Source organism: Manis pentadactyla, chromosome 4 (genome assembly GCF_030020395.1).
Source record: "Manis pentadactyla isolate mManPen7 chromosome 4, mManPen7.hap1, whole genome shotgun sequence".
NCBI classification, from domain to species: Eukaryota; Metazoa; Chordata; class Mammalia; order Pholidota; family Manidae; genus Manis; species Manis pentadactyla.
Window position 1 is genome coordinate 7,071,057 of NC_080022.1, and position 23,223 is coordinate 7,094,279.

Genomic DNA, 23,223 nt, shown 5'->3' on the forward strand with positions numbered 1-23,223 from the left:
ATTAATTCAGAGACTGCACACATCTTAACACCGTAAAAGCACTCAGCAGCACCCAAGCATTCCCTGTAAAAGTGCACACAGCTGAAGAAATGAGCGTTTCTAGGATATGATGGACAAAGGAAGAGAGATGAGCTCACTTCACAGTGGGCCTGGGGCCTGTACCCTAGTCCCCTCCCCAGCACTGGTCTGTGGCCACATTACCAGAAATCCTCCTCCTGGGGTCCTTACCTGCTTCTGGAAATTAACTTCAGGCCCACAGGTGTTCAACTGAGATAGGCAGGCTGTGGCCAGGGAGAAATAGGAACGTGCTGCCCTGTGGAAACACAGAACTTGGTCATGGGAGGAGCCGGGAGGGCCCCAGTGGCTGCCAGAGTTGGACCCAGAGCACACGCCCCACGCTGGCAGGGAGCTCATGGAAATGGGCTCTGCCACAGTCCAGAAATACCTGTGTGTCTGGCCAGCCCAGGGAACCTGCACCAACAGCTCTGGGATAAGGTGTTGACGGCAGCTATGCTCGCCTGTCATTTCCGGCTGAAGCAGGTCACCACATACCCTCCCCACCTTGGGTTAGTCACCAGGACCAACCGAGAGCCGCACTCAGAGACTCTGTCACCAGAGTGAATCATTCCGGGGTGGCTGATGGGCAAGTCCTGCCTCTGCAGGAAAAGGTGGTCCGCCCACCAAACCTAGCACAGGTGCCAGTGCCCCACCTTCTTTGTGTTCTAACGTGCATCTGTGTTGGTCTTGTGCTCGGTGAATATTTGTAGCTGTGTATGTAACATACACTAACGCACACACGTGTAAGACACAGTTGCAGGTAATTTACAACCCACTAGCTTGGCCACATGCCTGCTGGCCCCAAACACACCTCTTCCTTTCCTTTGTCTCCCACCCACGATCTCGTTGTCTGGGCCCTTTGCAGGCTGACCTGGCAGGAGCTCGAGCGCCGTGGGGCAGGAGGCCCAGGGAGAGGTGCTGGGGGGCACCAGAGAGTCTGCCTGTGGGCTCCAGCCCAGACCTCTGAGCAGCTCTCAGCCCTGCAGCGTGGACCGGGGTCTGAGGAACAGGTTTGAGAAACCTGTTCTCAGGGAGGTGTGGGACCAAGGGGAGCTCTGAAATCCCTTTTTCAGTGGTTTCTGCAAAGAAAGCTGCTTGCTCACCAAGGGGCTAAAGAAAACATGCTTTCCAGAGGAAGTGAGATCTCACATGCCTCTCCTGCAGGTGGATGCTGCTCTCTGGTCTGTGTGTCCCTCCAGCCGGAGATGGCCCTGGGGACGGAAGAGCTGTCCCCCGTCACTGCCACCCCCTCCGCCCTCAGACAGTCACAGCAATTAATTGCTTTTATTCCTCTAGATATCAAAGTACTGAAATACCAAGGATCCCTGGGGAATTTTCCATCCAAGTCCCCACATTCCTACAAAAAGAGATGAAAAGGGACAGCCTTCCCCACTTCTGAGGGGCTTTAATTTCTGTCACTGCCACAACAGCCAATTAGCCTCCTACTGTCTACAGGGCTCAGACCTTCCAAGAAGCAGAGCGGAACTGTGTATTCCTGACTGCGTGGGGAAGGCGTCAGAGGACGCTGCAGTGTTCCCAGTGGGACTATCCAGGGCTTCGTGGCCAGCTAGTCTACTGCTGCTGCTTTATGATCCAGTCAATGCCCCCCAGTTTACAGAGGGGGAAACTGAGGCTCAAAGTCCCTGGAGTCCCAGAGTCATGCGAAACAGTAGACATGCCCTGGGGGCTGATCCTGTTTGGGTTCTGCTCTGTAGCTCATCAGCTGTGCAGCCTAAGGAGGGTCACTGTCCTTCCAGGCCTTTCATTTCACGGTCTGTGAAAAGTACCCATGGCCTCCACCATATCTGCCCTCAGAGGATTTGACGACAGCAGAGCAGGCACTTAGAAGGGCCCTGCTCTTGGTTTAATGCTCTGCTGTCACCATTTTGATATTCTTAACAACTTTTGTGTGAGAGCTCTGGACTGGGCTGATCCAGTCTAAGAAAAAGAATGCTCCCTCCCCCAAAGAAAGAAAAAGAAAAAAAAAGAATGCCCAGGTGCCTCTTAAACTGCCAGGGCCCCACAACCTTAATTAGACATGACAGGGACTCAAGGAGGCATTACAACCTTTCTCGGTGTGCACAGCCCCATGCTTGGCTCCGGGGCAGGAGATAGAAAAGCGGGGCTGCCCTCAGGTGACCAAACGGCTGAGCAAATCACACTGCACAAGGCAGATGGAAAACAACACCAACAAGACGTGACAGTGAGCCAAAAAAATATGTCAGGTTAAGACACAAACACTTGCACAGTGCCAACTGCACGTGCTGTGCCCCGTGCCTCCCCCTGTGCAGCTCAGAGGGAGGAGAAAAAGACCCAGGGCCTTTGATTCGGTGTAGCAAGTGGCAGAGTAAGGGGATGCGCAAAGTTGTGTGAGGACACACGGGGAGGACTGGAGGCTGAGGGCTCACAGGAGGACACAGCGGAGCTGGCTCTCAAAGGATGAGAAGCAGAGGAAGGGGAAGGCATTGCAGGCACAGGGAACTGATGCTCTCTGAACAGTAACTGAGCATCTATCACATGCCGGCCCTGTGCTAAGCAAGCACTGAAGATAAACAGCTGAGCAAAACAGCCATGGTCTGCTTGTGATGAGGGGCTTCCACTGAGTCGCGGAAGACAGATATTAACCCAGTCATATCCATGCCAGCCTCAGGCACCGTGATAAATGACACAAAGGTTAAGTGGCAGGTGCCCAGAGGACACACAGCTGGGAGCCTGACCCAGCCCTGGGAGCTGGCATCCCTGAGGATGAGGAGGAGCGGGCCTGGGGGCTGCTTCTGCGCTCAGGGGCACACACAGGGACAGGTCCCCACGCAGGAGGAGATTCGGTCTTTGGAAAAACTGGAGGAAGAAAAGGTGTCAGGTGAGAGGGTTGCAGGTGAGCTGGGCTGGACCTTTTGGGTCTCTAAGAGTAGTGAGGAGAGGTGTAATGCAGGGGACTTGACAAGATCACCATGGCTGCAGTGTGGGTAAGAAATGGGGCACAGCCGGCTGTGAAACCCTGCAGGACCAGGTGAGAGCCAGGGCTAGGGCAGCAGATGGCAGAAAAAGAACAGTGAGGAAGGGAGAGTTTGAGCACTGTAGCAGGTGGAAGGGCAAGATGGGAACAGGCGAAGGGCCGGGACAGTGGCATGCCTGTGGGCAGGGGTGTGGGGAGGCCTGACATGGGAGCTGCCACTCGTAAAGGCCCCGGGGACAGGCTAGGACGGCACGCAACCTGTCTTGGAGAAGCCCTGGGTGGTGGAGGCAGAGCAGATCCATCCTTCAGATAAAGTCAGCACTACAGCAAACATCCGCAGTGTTCCAGAGGCAGTCAATGCGTGGTGACTGACCAGACCTGGGAGACATGCAGGGCGCTGCTGGGAGACTGTGCATGGGGTGGGCTGGGGACTTCGGGAAGAAGAAGCAACATGAGTGAAAGTGAGGATCTGGGATCCCGGCTATGCCACTTAACCAACCGTGTGGCCTTGGGAAATGGACTCATTCATTCAGTCAATAAACGTATTGAGTACCTACTTTGTATTGGGATACCTCAGTGAAAAGCCAGTCAAAAGTCCCTATTCTAATAAGAGGGGACAACAGACAACAAAATAAACAAAACATAATCAGTAGTAAATAATGTCGTGTGGACGGAAGAATGTGACGGACAGGTGCTGGGATAAACGCAGCTGAGCGGGGGCACCAAGGTGAGGGGGTTGGGGTGGCCTTCCTAAGAGAGGACTGGAAGAAGGAAGGGAGGCGTGGGAGCCTGAGCAGAGTGGGCAGGCCCTGGGTGGGGTGGGGGGACGGGGCAGTGGGTGTGGGGGCGGGGAAGCCAGCAGGGGGGGCAGAGCGCAGGATCAGATTGCCAGGGCCTGGGGGCTCACGAGGGGGTGCAGCGAACCTCAGCCTTGAGACCCCGGCCTGTGGCAAGGCCAGCTACTGCAAGGCTGGGAGCAGATGAGTGGCCTGGTCTGACCTGGGTTTCAGCAGGGCCACCCTGACTGGGAACTGGGGGGTGAAAGCGAAAGCGGGGAGACTGGGGAGGAAGCCGTGGCCAGAACACAGGCAAGAGGAGGCAGCAGTACGGGGTGCGGAGCAGAGTGCACAGGACACTGAGAGGGCCAGCGGCACCGTGGGCCGTGTGACAGTGACTCCCAGGTTTTCAGCCTGAGCAATTGAAGGTGGGCACTCCTATCAACCAAGGTGGGGGAGACACAACTGCAGCAGTTTGGGGAAAGACCAGGAGGTGAATTTTAGACAGCTCAGAGCCATTCCACTGCTAAGCCTCAGTTTCCACACCCGTAGAATGGGGGTAATCATGGCGCCTGCCTCAAGAGCTGACTGAAAGTTAAATGAGGTAACACATAAAGAAGGCACTAGGCATAGTGCTCTGGGCCGCTATACCATATAGCTCTTCAGGACACCAGTAAAGGGATAGAAAGCACTGGGAATTAAGGAGAGGCAGGCAGGGCTGAGTCTGACCTGCAGCTCCACGGGGGAGAGGGGAGGGCTCAGGCCCTGCAACAGTACCAGAACTGGGCGCCAGAGAGAATTTCCACAAGCTCCACTCTCAGTAATTAAGCTGCAACCTCCCGCGCTCCAGGGCCTCATGAGCAACTGCCTTAATTAATAAATTCCACCTTTTAGCCTCCTCAATCCAGAGCCAAACGCAGCATTCTTGGGCCCCATGTCACCAGCATGACCAAAACGGGTCTAAAGGCAGCTCTGGTGAGTCGGAGAGTTTGTAGGACGCAGCACCATTCTTAGGGGATAAGCTTGGGGCACAGGATTTGTCCTGAGGTTGCCAACCCAAATTCAAACCTGATCCAAAGCTCCTTCCTGCTCTGTGAAGCCAAGAGATGTTGCAGAACAACAACGATTACGGTTGTTGCTGGAGCATTTTCTAAGGGCCAGGTGCATGGGTCACATTCAGCACATTGACTCATTTACTTTTAGTCCTCACAACAAACCTGCAATGAAGGAATCATTCCCATTTTACAGAGGAAACAACTGAGGCTCAGAGAAGATAAGTAACCTGTCCAAGGCCATGGAGCTACTCAGTGACAGAGCCTGGATCTGAATCCATGTTTTCCCTCCATCCTGTTAGCCGCCTTGGGAATGATTCAAGCTCTCAATGTTTACCCTCCAGACACCTCCTACTTCAGAGCTGCAGCCTGCCCCTTCAAAGCAATGCTGCCCATTCTGTTCCAGGCACGAGCCACTTGGATGAAGGCCCTCTGAGGAAGGTTCTTGCAGCATTAAAATCAAGTCCACCCAACCCAATGCAAAACAGCCCAACAACAACCAGAACGCCACCCTGCACAGCTGTCCTGACCACCTCGGAAAAGGCACTGGCCCTGAAAAGCACAGGAAGGCTGGGAGGGCAGCACCTGGAAGCATGAGGGCCTCAGGGGTGTGTCCTCCTTTCCACGGTGTGACCCCATCAGAGTGAGCCCCAAAGGTCACTCTTGGCACATGCAGGTGAGTCACACAAACCAAAAGGCTTCAGCACAGCACAGACCTGCCTGGGGACAGCTCCCTCAGGACCTGCACGCTGGACAGGCAGTGAGAAGGAAGAGCGAGGCAGGTGGTCAGACCCCAGCTTTCCACCATGTTTCCTGCATGGCGGTAGCTTTCAGTTAGGAGCATCTGGCAATGTTGGAGACAAGTTTGATTGTCATAACTGGGAGGATGCTACTGGGAAGGAGCCAGGCATGTTGTTGAACACCCTGTAATGCCCAGAGTGGCCCCCACAAGGAGTTACCTAGCTCCATGTCTGTGGTGCCAAGCATGAGGTAGCCCGCTTGGTAGCAGCCTGAGTTACCAGCTGTGCTAGCCTCCTTCAGCATCTCTGGGCCTTGGTATCTGCTGGTCCCTCAGCCTAGAAAGCCCTTCCCTGCTCTATATTACCTTCTCAGGGCTGCCTTGAGGCCTGTGTTTGCACACCTGCCAGTCCCATCTGGTGCTGCATGTGGTGTCCCCATTCACAGCACTGCCCTGATGCTGCACCTCGGTGTCCGTGTATCTGAGCTGGAGGCTGGTAGCTCTGGAAGCTCTCTGAGGGCAGGCCACAAGGTGGTTTTAGGCCTTTGTAGGCCCTGGGCAGCCTTATTCTCAGTGACATATTACAATGGACCCATCTCTCTCATTAAGTATAATTCTTATGTAACTCAGAGGAAGGAAGGGCAAACATTCTTTCAGGTCCCCAATATTTTTGTAGGCCCTCAAAGAACTTGCAGGTCGTAGGCTCTGTGCTGAAGAATCCGGATGAAACGGTGTTGCAGTCCCATGGCGCTGCATGTGGTCAAGTGAATGAACAGACTGGAGGAGGCTGTGCTACGTTCACCAGGGAACCATGAGGGAAGACCCCAGCCTCAGCACGGCCTCCCCTCAGAGAGTCTAGACAGGGAAGAACTAAAGGGGCCTGCAAGTATACATCACCCAATGCTGGTGTAACTGGGTGGGGATGAGGCATCCGTTTTGAACTTCTGGTTTAAAATATGTATTCTGTGATTTGTGCCCAAATGCTGGAAAACGTTACCCAGATCTCACTGTCTCTTCAAGTCCTGAATGGCGTGAAACCCACCTTTCTACAGCTGAGAAAGAGGGCCTGGCAGGCCTGCTGTGCCAGCCTCTCAGGGCTTGGGGGAGAGCAATGCAAACAGGAAGGGAATGTGGAGCCCGGGGAAGTTTCCACAGCATCACCAGGACACTCCCAACCCTGGGCTGAGGCTGAGGCTCTGTGGTTCTGAGCAAGGGACATGAAGGTGGCAGTTTTATCTCCACACAGCAGGGGAATGGGGACAGAAGGAAAGAAAGGCAAATTTGACCTAATTTTAAAAGATTATTTTTTCTTCCTAGAGAACAGCTGTAGCCCTGAAACCTGGCCAAGCCAGAGCCTGCGACCAGAAGTCAGGAACTAGCCACCAACAAAATCCAGATAGGACCTTCCTCTGATTCAGTTTGACTTGTGACCTTGGGCCCCTGGGCCCCTGGCAGGTCCCAGGCGGGGGACAATGCACACTCCAGAGCCCGTGTCTATTTATAAGTGAACATAAGGGCTGGAACCCTCAGCTCTAGAGTGCATGCAGGCACCCCCGCACCCCTGAGCAGGAGGGCTCCTAGGCTGAACAGAATCCCACAGGCTGGGCACCTAGCAGTGCGGAAAGCCCGCTGTGGCAGAAGGACCCTTGTCCTCTCCTGGGGCCCAGCTCACCAAGTTGCCCTAGCACGTTGCCTACTCCCACTGCCAGGGTAAACCCAATCTGCCTTGCTGATCAGTCTTCTTCGGGTCAGAGTTTAGCCAGCTTTAGGCTGGAAGGACCAGTTCCAAGCCTAATAATCCCAGGGAAGGAGCCTGGCCAGGGGGTTTCAGACCTTGGGTTACCTCCAGAGGAGGCCAGAATGGAAATTTTAACCCATGGAAGCTTTGTCGCCCCCACTGCCCACAGCTATGTCAACTCTTGGTGGGTCACCATTTAAAATTTTAATTAAATCAGGAAATGTAAAGGTTTGTTTTAAAGAGGGAGGGGGACACACGGACAGAGTGCTATTCATCAGGAGCTACACAATGTCCCTTCTCTCAGAGCTACATGGACGTGTTCACTCGGCCCCCATTCTCCCAGGGACAGGAGTTGTCTCAGAGGCAGGCCCGGGCACAGAGGCCTCCCAGTGCCCAGGGGCAGGCTGGTCCAGGCCCTCTCAGCTCTTTTCCTTGTGCTCCTACTCTCCCTCCATCCCTTCCCTCCATGAACGTCTCCTGTGATCGGTTCAAATAAGCTTCCTGAACATAGTGCAGCACTGCATCCCCTCAGAATCCCAGAACCAGGAAGGCCTCCAGCTTTCTGTTGCAAGAATTAGGTCATTAACGCAGTTGGGCGCCTGCAGGGCAAGGGCTCAGTCCCCCTATAGGGCACCCAGAGGTGGCAGGCTGGCAGCTTCTCGGCCTCCAGAGCCAGCCCCCTCCTCACTACCCAGCCCTGGGCATGGTTGTCCTCAAGCCCCTATAAACTCTTAAGAAAATTAATTTTACGGTTATTGCCTCCTCTTTCCTATAGGCTTTCAGCATACAGGTATGTGCTAATTTGCATAAGAATAAAGGCATGTCTGTTTACCTTGAAAACATACCCACACCATTGCTACAAACTGCAAGGATTCATGATACCCACACACCACATCAGCCACACTGTCTGTCTGGATAACCGCTTCTGCTCTATTTCAGGGATGGTGACCTTCCCTCTCCTTCCCTCCAGCTACTTCCAAACAAAAAATGGTTCAAGGAAGGAGGAAACCGCCCCCTAAAAGGCTGCTGAGGACTCAGTTTCCTTCCTCCCTAAACGAAGACAAATCCAGAATCAACATACGTTTATTCCATTAACTCACTGGGGGAAGTGGCCCAAGACAAGAACCCCTGTGAGGTCACAGTGCAAAGACAGGGTTGACTGGAGGTGAGGGGAAGGATAATTAAAGAAAATCACCCCCGTGAGGAGGTGGGGAAACATGGCGCCTAATGCAGCAGGAATTCACCTACAGTCGCCTGGAGGGTTTGCTCAGGACCAGGCACTGTGGAAATGCTCAGAAGAGTGGACAAAAATGGACCAGAGGCTGCAGGGGCTCAGGGGAAGACTCCGAGAAAGACACTGTCCCCATTCTCAGTGGGTGTGGGTGTGAACACCCAGGCTAGGCACGCCCAGATGATCCAGCCCAGGAGTCAAAAGCTCCACCATCTATTTGTAATGACATCCCGCATTCCCAAAGCCACAAATCATTAGTCACCAAGCCATGGAAAGGGAGCAGAAGCTCCCAGCAAAACTGGCTTCTTAGCTTTCTCCTGGGCAGAAAGACTTATGGTTTACAAGCCAGCTTCTAACCCAAGACTGTCACATTTCATAAAATGAAACCCAGGAGTCTTTTACAAGCCCATATCCACAGAACGCAAGCAGAACCTGGCCTCTTGCAAAAACTCTCAGCAGAGAGAAAAAGCATGTATCAAGGTTCACTCAGAGAGAGGTCAATTACACTGCACATTAGTTTGATGATATTCCTGAGGATTAAGACTTCAAGTCTCAGAGAACTAAACTTCCTTGCAAATTGACTTGGAGCACAAAATGCAATGTTAAAACAAAAATACAGACACCAATGTGCATTAGTTCCACCTACTACGAGAAAAGTCACAAGTCTGCATAAGCCATAAAAACTTCCAAGTCCAAGAAAGAACTCACCCAAATAAGAATTTCCTAAGAAAAAGGGAAACAGATGACTATGCATGCCATGAAAGGGCAGAGAAACCCCAGATCCCAGACAATAACCCGGCAAAGTCAGGTGAAGCCTAGAGAATTGCAACCAAAAGAAACACCAGGTGGAGCAAATGTGGGGGTGTTCATCTCACCTTTTTATTTTGAAAAACCTTAAAGCCACACATCTTACTACACTGATGGACAGTGACTGCATTGGGTTATATGGGTGGGGACTTGATAATATGGGTAAATGTAGTAACCACATTGTTTTTTCATGTGAAACCTTCATAAGAGTGTATATCAATCATACCTTAATAAAAAAAAAATCTTAAAGCCACAGAACAGATGAGAGAACAGTACAGGAACATCCCCAAACCCTGCCCTTAAAGTCATCAATTGTTACCATTTTTCCACATTTGTCCCATGCGGCTCCATGTTGTGGGTATGTGGGGTATGCATGCTTCTTTGCTTCCTGAGCCATTTGAAAGTAAGTTGCAAACATCCCCATACTTTGCTGTCTCATCACATATCTCCTGAGTCCTACATAACCACAATACTGTTTCCATCCCCAAGGAACTGCATATCGACCAAGTAGTATTCTCTGATGTACAGCCCATATCCAAATTTCCCAGCCCCCCCCAGTCTCACTTTGGCCTTTACTGGTTTTCCAGATCTAAACAAGGATCTCAACTGCATTTGGTTCCATGCTCTTTCGCCTCCTTTAGGCTAGAATGGTCCAGGGGCTTTCCTTTGTTTACTACAACATTAACATTTTTTCGAGTCCAGGACCATTGTCTTTAAGATGTCCCATGACCTGGATTTGTCTCATTGTTTTAGAATTAAACATCTAGGCAAGAAACTCTCATAGCTGACGTTGTTAACGTCCCACTGGAGACACACAAAGCCAGCTTGCCCGATTTCTGGTGATGCTGGGTTTGATCCCTTGGTTACGGAGCAAAATTCCCAACTATGAAATAGAGAGTAAGTATATTAGAAGAAAACACAGGAAAAAGTAATATTAAATATGACCTATAAGTTGTAAAATAAAAGATTTAAAATCTGATTTTATAAAAATCAAAACAGTGCATGGAAAAATATACTCAAAAGAATAATGACAAATTGTGGAAATAAGTGTAACATGTATCACAGTCACTGGACAAACTTTCTTAATGTATAAAGAACACCTGTAGATCAATAAGAAAAAGACTACCAACTGAAGAATGAATGGCAAATAATATAACAGACCATTCATAAATGGCTCTTAAAGATATGAAATGATGCTCTATTTCCTTAAAAAAATGCAAATTAAAAATTATAATGATATACCACTTCTCACCTATCAGATTAGCATCAGTCAAAAAGCCTGAACACTTTTGCCAAGGCATGGGGGAAATAGTATTCTTGTACGATGTTAGAGGGCATTTAAAATGTTGTTCTCTTCATGGAGGGCAATTTGGCAATACTGAAAGCTTAAACAGATGTGCCCTTTGCTCTAGCAATTCAGCCTGTGAGAATTTATCTTACAGATACACTTACACAAGTACACAAAGATATATGTAGAAGAACATTCCTTATTAATTGTAACAAAAGACAGAAAACTTGAATGCTCAACAATAGGAGACTAGTTAAAACAAATTACAATATAACCGACCAAAAGAATGCCATGGAGCCATTAAACCAAGTGAGGTACTTCTAAACAACCTTCGGCTAGTAACTTAACCTCTTTTTTTTTTTAAAAAAAAACTTTTTCTCCAGCTTTATTGAGATATAATTGACACATAAAGTTGTGTAAATTTAAGGTGTACAATGTGTCGATCTGATACATTTATATATTATAAGATGATTACCTCCTTACCTAATCCATCCTTTCATGTAATTGTTGTTCTTTGTGGTGTACATGACATGGCATTTCAGTCCTGTGTGTTCTAATGAATCTATATACCCAGGTAACTGTCATCTTAGGTAAGTCGTGAATCCTTCCTATGATTCCAATACATTGCTTAATGCCTCTCCACTCAAGCTACTGGTCTGCCTTTTGACACTACAGGTTAACTTTTTCTGCTCTAGGAATTCATATAAACAGAATTATATAATGTGTAGTTTTTTTTCATTGAATCAGTGCTCCTGAAATGCAAGCATGTTGTGTACATCTTTTGCTTTCTTCCTGTGTGTTGTTAAAAAACATCCCTTCTATGGGAGTCATTACAAGTCATTGCTATGTTATAGGACCTTGTGTCTCTGGCTTTTTGCTAAATTCTTTGTGGAGATGAAGAGCTAAAAGAATCAGAATTGAAGCTTGTGGAAAAAACCTGGGATTCCAGGATGGGATGGAGGCAGTATATGTTAGGATCCTGACAGCAGCCAAAAAGGTCCCAACAGAATGGTCTGTGGGACCCTTCACATTGGGGCAGATGCTGGGTTGGAAAGAAGGTGTTGGATGATCTGTAACCAGAGATGCAGGGTAGGTGCTGTTAAGGCATCTGGGAGGTGCATCCATGTTCTTCTTGAAGGAGCTGGTTTTGACTCCTGCCTCAGCTAATTGCTGTTGTTCAGCTTCTTGTTTTTGCTGAATATGCTTATATTTGCCCTTCTTGAGTTTTGCTCTATGATTCTTGAACCAAACCTGTAGTACTCTTGGGTGTATGTCCATTTGGGAGGCCATTTCTTTCTCAAGGCTGGAGGTGGGGTGTGGGTTCTTATTGAATGGAACCCTTAGATCTGCCAGTTGTTTCTCAGTAACTTAACCTCTTAGTGCCTCAGTTTACTCATCTTCCCACTATGGGCAGTCACAGAACTCAGCTTGCAGGGTTGTTGCATGGAGTAAAAGGGTTACTAGAAGTAAAGCGCTTTGAACAGCAGGCAGCATGCAAGGAAGAGCTCAAGACGCTGGCGGTGGTACGGCATGAGTTCCTGTGTTTATTGTGAAGACAGAAGAGTTCAGGTGCAGAACTCTGTGTTACAGTGTGCAAAAGACAGCACATAAGTTGACCACATGCATGCGTGATGAGCTTGTACGTACATAGCGTGTCTCTGGTTAACATGCACAAGTTGTGGGCGGACATAGGGGTCTCTTCTGTGGCTGGGAATCCAGGGAGGGAGGAAGACTTAGTTTTCACCATATAGCCTTTTAAATTCTGTACTATGTTTATATTAGCTACTAAAAAAAATGGATGATTTTTTTAAAGGGAGTGGAAAAGGTCAGAAGATGAGAATAAAAGAAAGAGCTTCCTCTGGGTGGTCCAGCCTGTCCAGTGCAGTGCCTGGTGGTGAGCAGTCCAGCTCCACCATCATGGCTCACAGGCCTTAGGAGACAGGCAGTGAGGGTGGGCGGCCAACACCCACAGCAAGCCAGGCCAGGCGACCAGCACAGGCTGCCTCGCAGGTGCCAGCAGCAGCCTCACCCCAGGAGGCAGAAAGGACCCTGCACTTGTTCTGTCTGACCCTGCTCCACATGTCCCACCATAAGCTCCGGAAGGCTGCTAAGTGCAGGAGAGCAGAGACAGGGCCTGGAGAGACGCCCCCACAGCCGGCTTGCTGGCCTGTAAGCTCACTGTGTCCTCTGAAAAATCACCAGCACCCCAACTCCCTGCAACTCTGGAGATCAGCTGCAGGAACGCCATGGGCCTTGACATGCCAATGGACAGCACCAGCCTCTGTCGGGAAGCCACAAAGGGAGCACACAGTCAGGAGCAGTGCTCACACAGGCCTGAGCCCACAGCCTAGCTGGAGCTGACCCTGGCTGTTCCCCTACCATCTTTTCTCCCTCCTTTGTAAAGAAGATTGAATCACTCAAGGACTCAGAACTACCACTTCACCAGCTAAAATCTCAAGTCATCTTGGCAGTGAACACAGCTTCATGTATTTAAATCAGCTTTCCTCCACCACCACCACCCAACATGAAAAGCATTCAAAATGTCCTCTTCCTGAAGAGAACAGAAGAGGGTCCAACACAGGTTTTAGTTCATTTTATGGCAGCAGCAGAACGTTCTGCAAGGCTGAGGTCAGGATGAGTGTGTGGGAGCCAGGGCTGCCAGGGCAGAAGGCTGTGAGGCCTCAGTCTGGGCAGGGCGGTCAAGGCTAATCCACATCCCTGGGAACTGGGTCCCTGGACTGCCCAGTGATTTAGCAGGAAGAACAAGGGTGGGGCCCACACTGTGGAAGGTGTTTGAATCCACAGGGGATCCTGGTCCCTGCAGGAAGCCCCGCTTGCCGGATCCAGGACTGCAGAATGAGCAGGCGGTAACTTCATCTGTCTCGAGGCTGTTATTCAGTTCAGGGACACGGACCACAGGCTTCCAGCAGCAGGAAACATGTGGGCTGGATACTCAGGAGACACTCAGGCCTGAAAAAAACCTTAACTGGAGCTGGTCTCCAAAAGCCTCCCACCAGCTCTCCATGTGCAAGAGAATTTGGAAGTGGGTCACATTCTCCCAGCTGAAGCAGTGTCACTGTGGCTCCAGCCACACTGGAAGAAGTCCTGGGGTACCGGGTGACCTAGTCTCCTCTCCAGGCCAGATATTTCCTCCTGATCAGACACGGAATGATTCTGGGGCTCCCCAGACCAAAGGGGCAGCTGATTAGCACCAGGAAGGCAGTGGCATGGCAGGCGCTGGCTGAGAGTAACATCACCCAGGGGTATACCACGCTGTCCTGGCACCCTCCTCACTCCACAAATGTGGGCCGACACCTCTGGCAGCCCTTTGCCCTCTCCACCCAGCCCTGGCTGGAGGGGAAGAGGAAGAACACTGCGTGCCTTCACATGAACTGTGATCCTCCCTGACCTCCCTCTTTGAAGAGATTCCGAGGCCTGGTGCCAGGAAGCCCCCTCCCCCATCACCTCTGCCTCTATCAACCTCAAATGGGGGCTCAAGGACACGGGTGCCATAGGCACCAGTTCCTTCAGGAAGTCCCAGGGCATACCAGAGGGCACCAAGCAGCCCGCCTGCAGCCATATGCCTGCTTTGCAAAGTTGGCAAAGGGAGGAAGACTTGTCAGGCAGGAAGATAATTCTGGAGGGACAAGGTCTGGCAGTCATTTCATAAGAAAGGCACCGCACTGGTATAATAACTTGAAAAAACTTTGGGAAGAGCCCACCACCATGATCATTCCCTCCTGACTTGAACTCAACTAACAAAGGGTTAAGGCTTTAAGTGAAAACGGAGTTCTTATAATCACAGCTGCCAAGGTGCTAATTGTTTCTAAAGATGCCCACACCAAGCGCAGCTTTTGTTAAGTTTGACTCAGAAGGGCTCTAACCTATTAACTCTTCCCTTGCTCACCCGGAAGCGAAACACAGCCCTTCATTGTAACGCCCACGGGGCAGGTATCCCTGGGAGCTAATGCGTACAACTGGAAATTTTATCCTGACTCTCCCCAAGAGTTCAGAACACTCATCAACATGTTCTTTCTTTACTCACACAACTCCAGCTAGAAAGTAAGTCTCTTGGCCCCAGACTATAAGATTTGCATGAGAAGAACTATTTTTACCCTGTTCACCATGGTTTTCTCAGGGCCTACCATGGGGCCCAGATCCTGGTAAGAGCTCAGTAAATATTTATTAATTGAATCAACAAGTTATTAGAAGGAAGGAGGGAGGGAAGGATGGAAAAATGGAAGACAGCTGTCACTTCTTTGTGTCTCTGTGTCCTTGGCTGATTTTATAAAGACATCACAGCCATGATTAAGAGACCAAGCCCTTATCCGTCAGGTGCCATCGATCGTGTTATGACACACAGGACACACAGATGCTTACAGAAGCTCATACGGTGTAACACAACCATGACAAATAGAGAAACACTCAGGACCCTCAATCCTTAATAAACTTTGGAAGGAGGAAAACACTATTTTAGTCCAGCTCTGCTCATCACAGAAGGACACCTTTCCTTGGGTGGGTGCTTGTCTTCCTCTTTGAACAAGGCTTCATGGAGGATTGGGGCCCAAGAAGTCTTAATAACCAAGGCAAACAGCAATTGGTGTTCAGCACCCTTTCAGAAAAGAAGTTCAAAAGCACTTTGGCTCAAACATCACAATGCCCCTGGCAGCTATGAAGGTACAAGGATCATTATCCACTGTACAGTTGGGGAAAGTAAGGCAAAGGGAGGTTAATTAGCTTGCCCAAGGTCAGATGACACCGGGAAAGGGCATAGGATTCAAACTCTTTGTAGCAGCGGGTGAGCTAACTCTGGCCCCCTACTAATGTCATCTACACTGGGCTAAAGAGAGATTCTTTTTTCTTCTCTATTGCTTCTGCAGAGAAGCAGTATCTAACATGGTGCTCAGAGCTTGTGCTTGGGACCCATACTGCCTGGGCTTGGATCCTGATTCTGCTCCTGTCAAGCCTGACCTCCAGCAACTTAGTCAACCTTTCCAGGCCTCAGCTTCTGAATATGTAAAATGATAATGATGGGACATAGCTCAGAAACTACAGTAAAGATTAAATGAGACAATGTATGTAAATTGCCATTATCATTCATTTTACCATTTCCTAAATGAACCCATATCACTCTCATAATAATAATAAAAAAAAGTTATGTGAGAAAAAAGGTTGTACCCACTCTGAGTTTAGTTTTTACAAGGCTACAGATGACATACAACTAAACAGCATTTCAAATTCTGCCAATGAAATGCCCCAGGACCCTGAAAATGACTTGCAACACAGGTCCTATTTGAGCCCCACTTACTCCTCTTGGCTTCTCAAGGTCAGCAGAGCAAGAGGCACTGTAGACACTGACAAGGGGATGCCTGAGCGAGGGTTTGGAAAGCCAGCCAGCTGCACCCAGTGTACAGAGGCCAGCTCTAGATTCCTGGAGAGCTGAATGCCTGGGTTTGAAATGCCATTTCTCTGAGTGCCCTCCTGAGCTTCCCAGCTCTGCTTAGCCCAGACCAAAGACAGCCAATGCTTTCTAGGTACCACTGTGTTGTTGATCAAGTGATCAAGCAGGAGGTATTCAGAAGTGACAGTGTGGCCTGACCCCCCATAGAGGGTCTGGTGATACACAGCAGGAGACTGGAATAGAAGGGGATGAGGAGGGGAGGAAGGTCCCCAGTCAACTCTGGTTCACCCCTAACAAGGACTTGTGACATGTATGTGTGTGGGTATCCCTGACGCACATATGAAGAACAGCAGTAAAACTCCAAGGTTACTTCTGAGTCACTGCCAAGATAAGAAGCTTTCACTCATGCAGAGGAGCAGAGAACACAGGACATTGCCACTGAATAGGACAGGATGCTAAGAGCTGGCGATGCTTGTTCATTCAACTGAAGAAACGTTCACTCATTACCTTGGAACTCAGGGAAAGAAGGCTCAATGAAATCTACAGGACACACAGACACGTACCGGGACCTTCCTTAACGTAGGTACCAAGGCTGGAGAACTGAGGAACCTGGTGGGAACAAACTCAACACTGCTGGCCTCTGAATGCCTTCCCAGGACAAGGAGAGCCCACCCACTGCTTTGCCTAGCGACCTGTTCTTTCTCCTAGGATGGACTGCCAGAAGTTCCCATGCACTCAGACAAAAAGAAAAACAAAGACAAAATCTCTGCTTTCAAAAAGTTTAAATTCTGGTGGAAGATAAGAAGCAGATAAATAAATAATGGTGAAATGACAGCTACTACTTCCATCAAGCATGCACTAAGTGCTCAGTGCTGTCCTAAGCATCTATTAGGTATTATTTAATTTAACCCTTCCAACAACTCCATGGAAGAAGTATGACTATTTTATAGATGGGGAAATAGAGGCACAGAGAGGTTAAGTTACCTGCTGAAGGTCATGCAGCTCATCATGGCAGAATCAAGATCCAAACCCAGATAGTCTTGGTATAAAATCCCTGCTCTAATTAAGAGCTACACTTTGTATTTGCTAAGTGTCAGATAACTACTTGGTCAGCAGCCCTCAGCGGCTGTTTCCTGCAGGCAGCGCTGGAGAGCAAGGACCCATCAAGGAAGGACTGCCTGTTCTATGAGCTGGTGAAATGCAGACTGCTGGGCCTACACTGTCCTGCACCCTAGATGAGGAGGAATCTGCAAGGATGAAAAGACAGGCACAGGGTCAGGATTCCTGGGTTCTAGTTTTAGGTGCTTTGAGACACCCAGGCAAGTCAACCAGTATTTGCTGAGTTTACTTTCTGTACAGGACACTGGGAGGACTACAAAGATGAATCCAGTAGAGATCCTAGCCTCAGAAAGCTTAGAGTCATGCATGCACTCATGGAGCTGAAACAGAGGTAGAAAGTGGCAGGTGATATTTAAAAATGTACAAACTGCTATGGGATTTCAAAAGAGTTAACTTGGCCTCCAGGGGACCACAGGTGCCCAACTATAACAGGGGGCTGGGCCTGGAACCCCCAAGGTCCTTCAGCTCTGACTGTTCTGACAGCACAGACTTGGAGTAATACAGAGACCAATTCTTATTGTGGTTAATGATTCAAGTTCATGGCCATTAAGTTGTTCTCCCCTCTACCATGAAAATAGTCCCAATTCTTTTGGGCAACATCTCACAGACATGACAGGGCAATAATGCTCCCGTTTAAATAATGCAGCCAGTTGTGGGAGTGTGTTCTGACATGCATGTGTGGGCAGAAGCCCAGTGTGTTCTGCCATCCTCCACCTCTACCTGGTTTTTAAAACCACAAACCCTCATCCATCAAGGAGGGGTGACCTTTCCATGAGCATTACAACATGGAGATTGCTCCTTGTTCACATCTGTATCCTTAGAGTCTAGCAGAGTACCTGCTCACAATAGGTGCTGGGTAGAGCTTGCTGAGTTAGACCTGGTGAGGTCTAGGAATTCTCCGCTAGACATATACATTTCAGCTGGTGCACCCTGAAGTTTTGCTTTACAGCTCTGAGCCTCTCCCAGGGGTAGCAGATTGGTTTCACCTCTTTAATTCTACTGTTATCACCCTGGTCCCTCAAGCCATTATCATCTCTTGACTGGCAGCAGCAAGTTCTGCCTCCCGATTGGTACCCTGCATCTACCTTTGCCCCTTTCAATCCAGTCTCTGTGTGGCAGCCAGAATGATCTTTGAAAACTTAACAGATCTTACTGCCTCTCTGCTTCTCCAATCGCTTCTTATTGCACTTGGAATAAAATACAAACTGGCTCTTCCCACCTCCATAGCACTTAGGCACTACTGAAATTATTTTGTCTGTTCATTTATTGACTCCCTCCTCTCTAGAATGTCAGCTACAGGAAGGCAGGGGCTACGTCCATCTTCACCACTGTAGCCCCAGTGCTTGGAATGGTGACTGCCACATGATAAGCACTCACTGTTGAATGGATGAACCTCCAGAGGCAGGGTGTATTTACAAGGATCAGTAACTCCCCCAGGAAACCATGAATGACACACTGGCATTCAACAGCCGGCACAGTTATGATTCAAAGACCTGCTTTAAATCAGAGGAAACTTGGTATCTTCAGACCCTTTAATGTCCTAACAGATCAGTATCACTTAGGAAAGTCAGGAACTAGAGTCCAGTAGTTGTAGCAGGGAGCTAAGAGACAAGGCACTTGGGAACAGAACCTCAGGACAAACTCTTCACTTGCCTCCAGGCCCCTTACTGACACAGCCTGTGCCTCAATTTAGCCATCAGACAGCCAGATACACTTCCCCAACTTCTGTGCGTGACAGGAGACGAAATAATTAACAGCTATAGCATACTTAGATCCTCAGATAGGAGGTACTGCAAGCCACACATCTCATTATTCATAGAACTCTTGATTTGCTGCCAACTGCCAACACAGGCCTCCTCGGCCTTCCCAGGGGCTAACGTGACAGCGGGTACTGCTCAGACAAGTTCAGCACACAAGCGAGGCAGGCATGTGGGGCCTAACAGACGTTGGGTGTCCAAACCTATGTGTCTTGGTTACCAGGTTCAAGAAAAATGAAGGCGGCTGGAGAGGGGGAGATGAAACAGAGGTGAAAAGTGCAGTTTTGGACTCTGAATAGTTAATTTTGCAGGCTCATGGACACGCGCCTGCGGATGTGTGCCTACACTGTGTTCTCTCCAGAACACTCATGCAGAGAGGCGGAATGGGGAGACGACAGCTCAAACTAGAGAGAGGAAGGGCGGCCCAGTGGCCAGACCTGTGCAGCATTTAGTTTGGGGAGCTATGAGGGTCAGGATGCTGAGTGGGCGCAGGTGAAGAGACAAGAGTGCACGGGACCTGGAGAGCTGACAGGCGATGACAACCACGCCGCCGCGGGGGGTGAGCACCATAGTGGGTGGCTCGGTCACCTGTGGAGGCGACCCCCGGGCGAAGGGGAGGACGCTGGAGGGTGGTCGGCGGGGCCGGCGGCGGCGAGCAGCAGGAGGCAGCGGCGGGGCGAGGAGGCCGAGCCCAGCTCAGGGCGCCGTGCCGGGGGCCGGCGGTGGTCCGAGCAGGTTCGGGGGCGCCCTTCGCGGCCCCTCCCCGGGAGACAAAGGGCTGGCGGCTCCCCGGAGCCCCGGCGCGGCGCGGGCCCGGGCGCTGCGGACGCGGGCCAGCCTCGGCTCTTACCTGGGCTGCCCGACCCTGCCGGGCCGGCGGAGCTGCGGGTTCGTGCGCGGCGCGCGGCGCGCGGCGGCCTGTTCCGGGGCGCGCTCCGCCCGAGCAGCCGCGGCGGCACCAGCAGCAGCGGGAGCGGCCGCCTCAGCCTCCGCCTCCCGCTCCGTGAGTCACCGCGGCGGGCAGGGGAGGCGCCAGGCCGCGGGGGAGGGACCGGCGGAGGGGCGGCATCTGACTCCGCGCGGGCGGCGGAGGCGCGGCCACCGCAGCGCCGGGCGGGGGAAGGAGGGCCGGGTCTCGGGGGCGGGGGCCTGACCTAGGGGGCGTGGCCCGGGCCCGCGGGCACTCCCATTGGCTACTATGTGGGGCGGGACCACGAGATGGGCGGTGGGACAGGTCGCGGGCGGGGGAGGGCGGGGCCTACCTCAGAGCGAAGGGGCGGGGCGGCCAAGGAGGCCGGGGGAGGAGTGGCCCACGGAGGAGGCGGCGGCTTGAGGGCGGAGTCCGGGTTGAGGATGGAGCTGGCGCTGCAGTTCCGCGGCTCTGCGGGTCCCTAGGTCCTCCCGTGATCCCATAAAATAATAAATAATGGCCTCTCCCACCCACAGGTCTGCGTTGAAGAACGAGAGCAGACAGAAGGGTGGAATCTTCAGTGAGACCGCTTTTCCCAGGACCCCTGAAAAATGTGAAACGGACGAGGTTGCAAAACACTCAGAGGCCTGCTGTTCCCGCGTGGTGGAGCTGGGGACGTTGCTACCTGTGGAAGAACAGTTAGGCCCGCCCTTGATTTGGGGCCTGTCTAACCCGGAATCGACGAAGCCCAGAGAGCCAGAGCTGGGCGCCGCGGGTTCCCTAAACTTAGGATACCATGTGTATTAGTAGTAAGTGCATTTTTCTGGGGAAAAAGGGTCCAGGATTAAAATGTTTCTATAGAAAGTCTGACTCTATCCACCATCTGGATCCGTCTGGAGAGAGTACAGGGAGAAAGCCCATTTTAGGCAAGTTCCGAATTGCTTTGAAGGCCCACCTTCTCTTTTAAGGGGACACGTGTCTTCAAGTGCGGTCTCACTTCCGGTGTTTTAACTTAGCTGTTACCTAGTGTGCCGATGCCACGGTTAGGGGCCCTCCTGCCCGGCTTTCCCGCCCTTCTTTTCACCCCTGCTCTGTCCCATCCTCTTTCCCTTCCCTATGCAAGAAGGATATAAGATACTTTCTTTTTTCTTTAGTGTCTTGATATTCTGTAATGTCCACAATACTCTTGATTTAATAGCTGTACTTTAGTTACAATTGAGGAATACTGGATCAAAAGTCATGAGATTTTGAACTTTTAAAGGCCAGAAATATTCTTAATCATGTCTGTATCCCCCTGGGTGTCTAGACTACCAAGCCCACAGCAAGAGCTCAACCAATATTTGCCTATCCAGTGTACTGGATGGTTCTTCAAGTTTCCCAGAGTATAGCAATGCAAAAAAGTTACACATTCAGATTATTTTTATGTAAATGCTGTTGTTTAAACAAATTAATTAAAATTGAACAAGTTGCTTGCTATTCACAGCAACATGTAAAAAATACATATGCTTAAGGATGAAGGTGAGAAAGGAATGCAGAAAATGAAAATGTGTCACTGTAAGATAATGGATGCTTTTCCTTTTTACAATTTTTCATAAATACATTGTTTTTTTTATTATCATTAATCTACAATTACATGAAGAACATTATGGTTATTAGACTCCCCCCTTCACCATGTCCCCCCCCAAAAAAACCCCATTATAGTCACTGTCCATCAGTGTAGTAAGATGCTGTAGAATGACTACTTGTCTTCTCTGTGTTGCACAGCCCTCCCCATGCCCCCCAACATTATACATGCTAATAGTAAGGCCCCCTTTCTTTTTCCCTGCCTTATCCCTCCCTTCCCACCCCTCCTGCACAGTCCCTTTCCCTTTGGTAACTGTTAGTCCATTCTTGGGTTCTGTGATTCTGCTGCTGTTTTGTTCCTTCAGTTTTCCTTTGTTCTTATACACCACATATGAGTGAAATCATTTGGGACTTGTCTTTCTCCGCCTGGCTTATTTCACTGAGCATAATACCCTCTAGCTCCATCCATGTTGTTGCAAATGGTAGGATTTGTTTTCTTCTTATGGCTGAATAATATTCCATTGTGTATATGTACCACATCTTCTTTATCCATTCATCTATCATAAATATATTGTTTTTATAGTTCAAAATTAAAATAAATTCATCAACACAGCCAGTCCCTCAACTACCCCATTAGCTTGGAGTTGGAAAATTCTGCATTTGTAGATAGCAGTATTACTTCAGAGTCAACTCAGGCCTCACCCATCTGTAGGGTCTTAGAATGAAACTCTGAAGGCTTAGGAAGTAAGGAACACCCATTAGTATTGACATCCCAGCACCATCTCCCCCTTGGGGAACTGCTCCTACTTAGCCTCTACCCCCAGAGGTGCTGATGAGGCTACCAATCCCAGTATTCTACTCTTTACCCTCCATAAAAAAACAAATAGTGGAGACATGGGACCTAAGTGGAACAATCCAAGTGCTACAGTCTCTTGACTATTGGCTAAGAAGTAGGATGTGACCCAAGCTGAACCAATCTGAGTCCTTCCCTGAAACTTTCTGAATTGGAAATGAAGAGAAGTTATCTCTTTCCTATTGGATCAAGAGCTATAAAGATGTGGCCTCAGTAATGTTAGCATCATCCTCTACCTACCACAAGGTAAATTCTGAAAGAACGACAGTTACCACAGAAGCAGAAATCAAAGGAGTCAATAGGAATGGGAGAGAGGAGAGAAACACCTAACAGAGTGTGTTCTATGAGTTCAGGAGACCTTGCACCAGCTCTGCTCACCTTCTCACACTTAACAGGTCTCCAAATCTGCCTCCCCTTCAGCAACTTAACACTTCACCCAGTTGCTTACACCAGAAACTTAAAAGGGTATCCTTGACACCAACCAGTCCATCATCCTTCTATCCAGTCCATATTGTTTTCACCCCCAAACAGTATCTTCCCACTTCCCCCCATCTCCATGTCTCTGCCCCAGTTTAACCCCTCATCAGCTCTACCTTCCCAGTACCAGCATGGCCATAAATTCCAGGAGGACAAAGAGGTAACTGTGCACCACTCCCACCTAACACAGTACCTGGTACAAGCAGATGCTCAACAAATATTATTGCATGAACAAATAAATGTGTAGATACCTGACTTTCCCTCCCATGAGCCAGCCATTCCTACTTTCCCACCTCCACCCCCAACTCCAATGCTCTCAACCATCTCCTCACTCTTCCCTCATTAAATCTGATTCTGTACTTTATCTTTTTAGATTTGGAGAGGGCTTCTCTGTGTTGCCAGATATATGTGTATCTTTAAATAGTTGCTTTCTGGGGCAAAAAAAATTCTCTATCCTCTATACCAAAGAGATAACTGTAACAGTAAAACTTTCAGACCA

At 49.8% G+C, this 23,223-nt stretch overlaps 2 protein-coding genes across 4 annotated transcripts in view; both read right to left on the reverse strand.

The window, feature by feature from the left end:
- CTNNBIP1 (catenin beta interacting protein 1) overlaps positions 1-19,927 on the reverse strand; it is a 43,920-nt gene extending 23,993 nt beyond the window's left edge. Inside the window, exons 1-2 of one of the 3 annotated variants that reach the window (XM_057499696.1) lie at positions 19,772-19,927; positions 229-313 (exon numbers count right to left, since the gene is read on the reverse strand). The gene's annotated coding sequence lies outside the window, so the exon portion shown is untranslated. The remainder of the gene's footprint in view (positions 1-228; positions 314-19,771) is intronic. The other 2 variants (XM_036925244.2, XM_036925245.2) reach the window with 2 other exon arrangements.
- On the reverse strand, positions 11,522-14,576 carry LOC118932071 (divergent paired-related homeobox-like). The gene is given in 3 exon segments (XM_057501917.1): positions 11,522-11,640; positions 11,643-12,011; positions 14,552-14,576. Coding segments are annotated over 3 exon segments (513 nt in total).
- Positions 19,928-23,223: the final 3,296 nt, after the last annotated feature.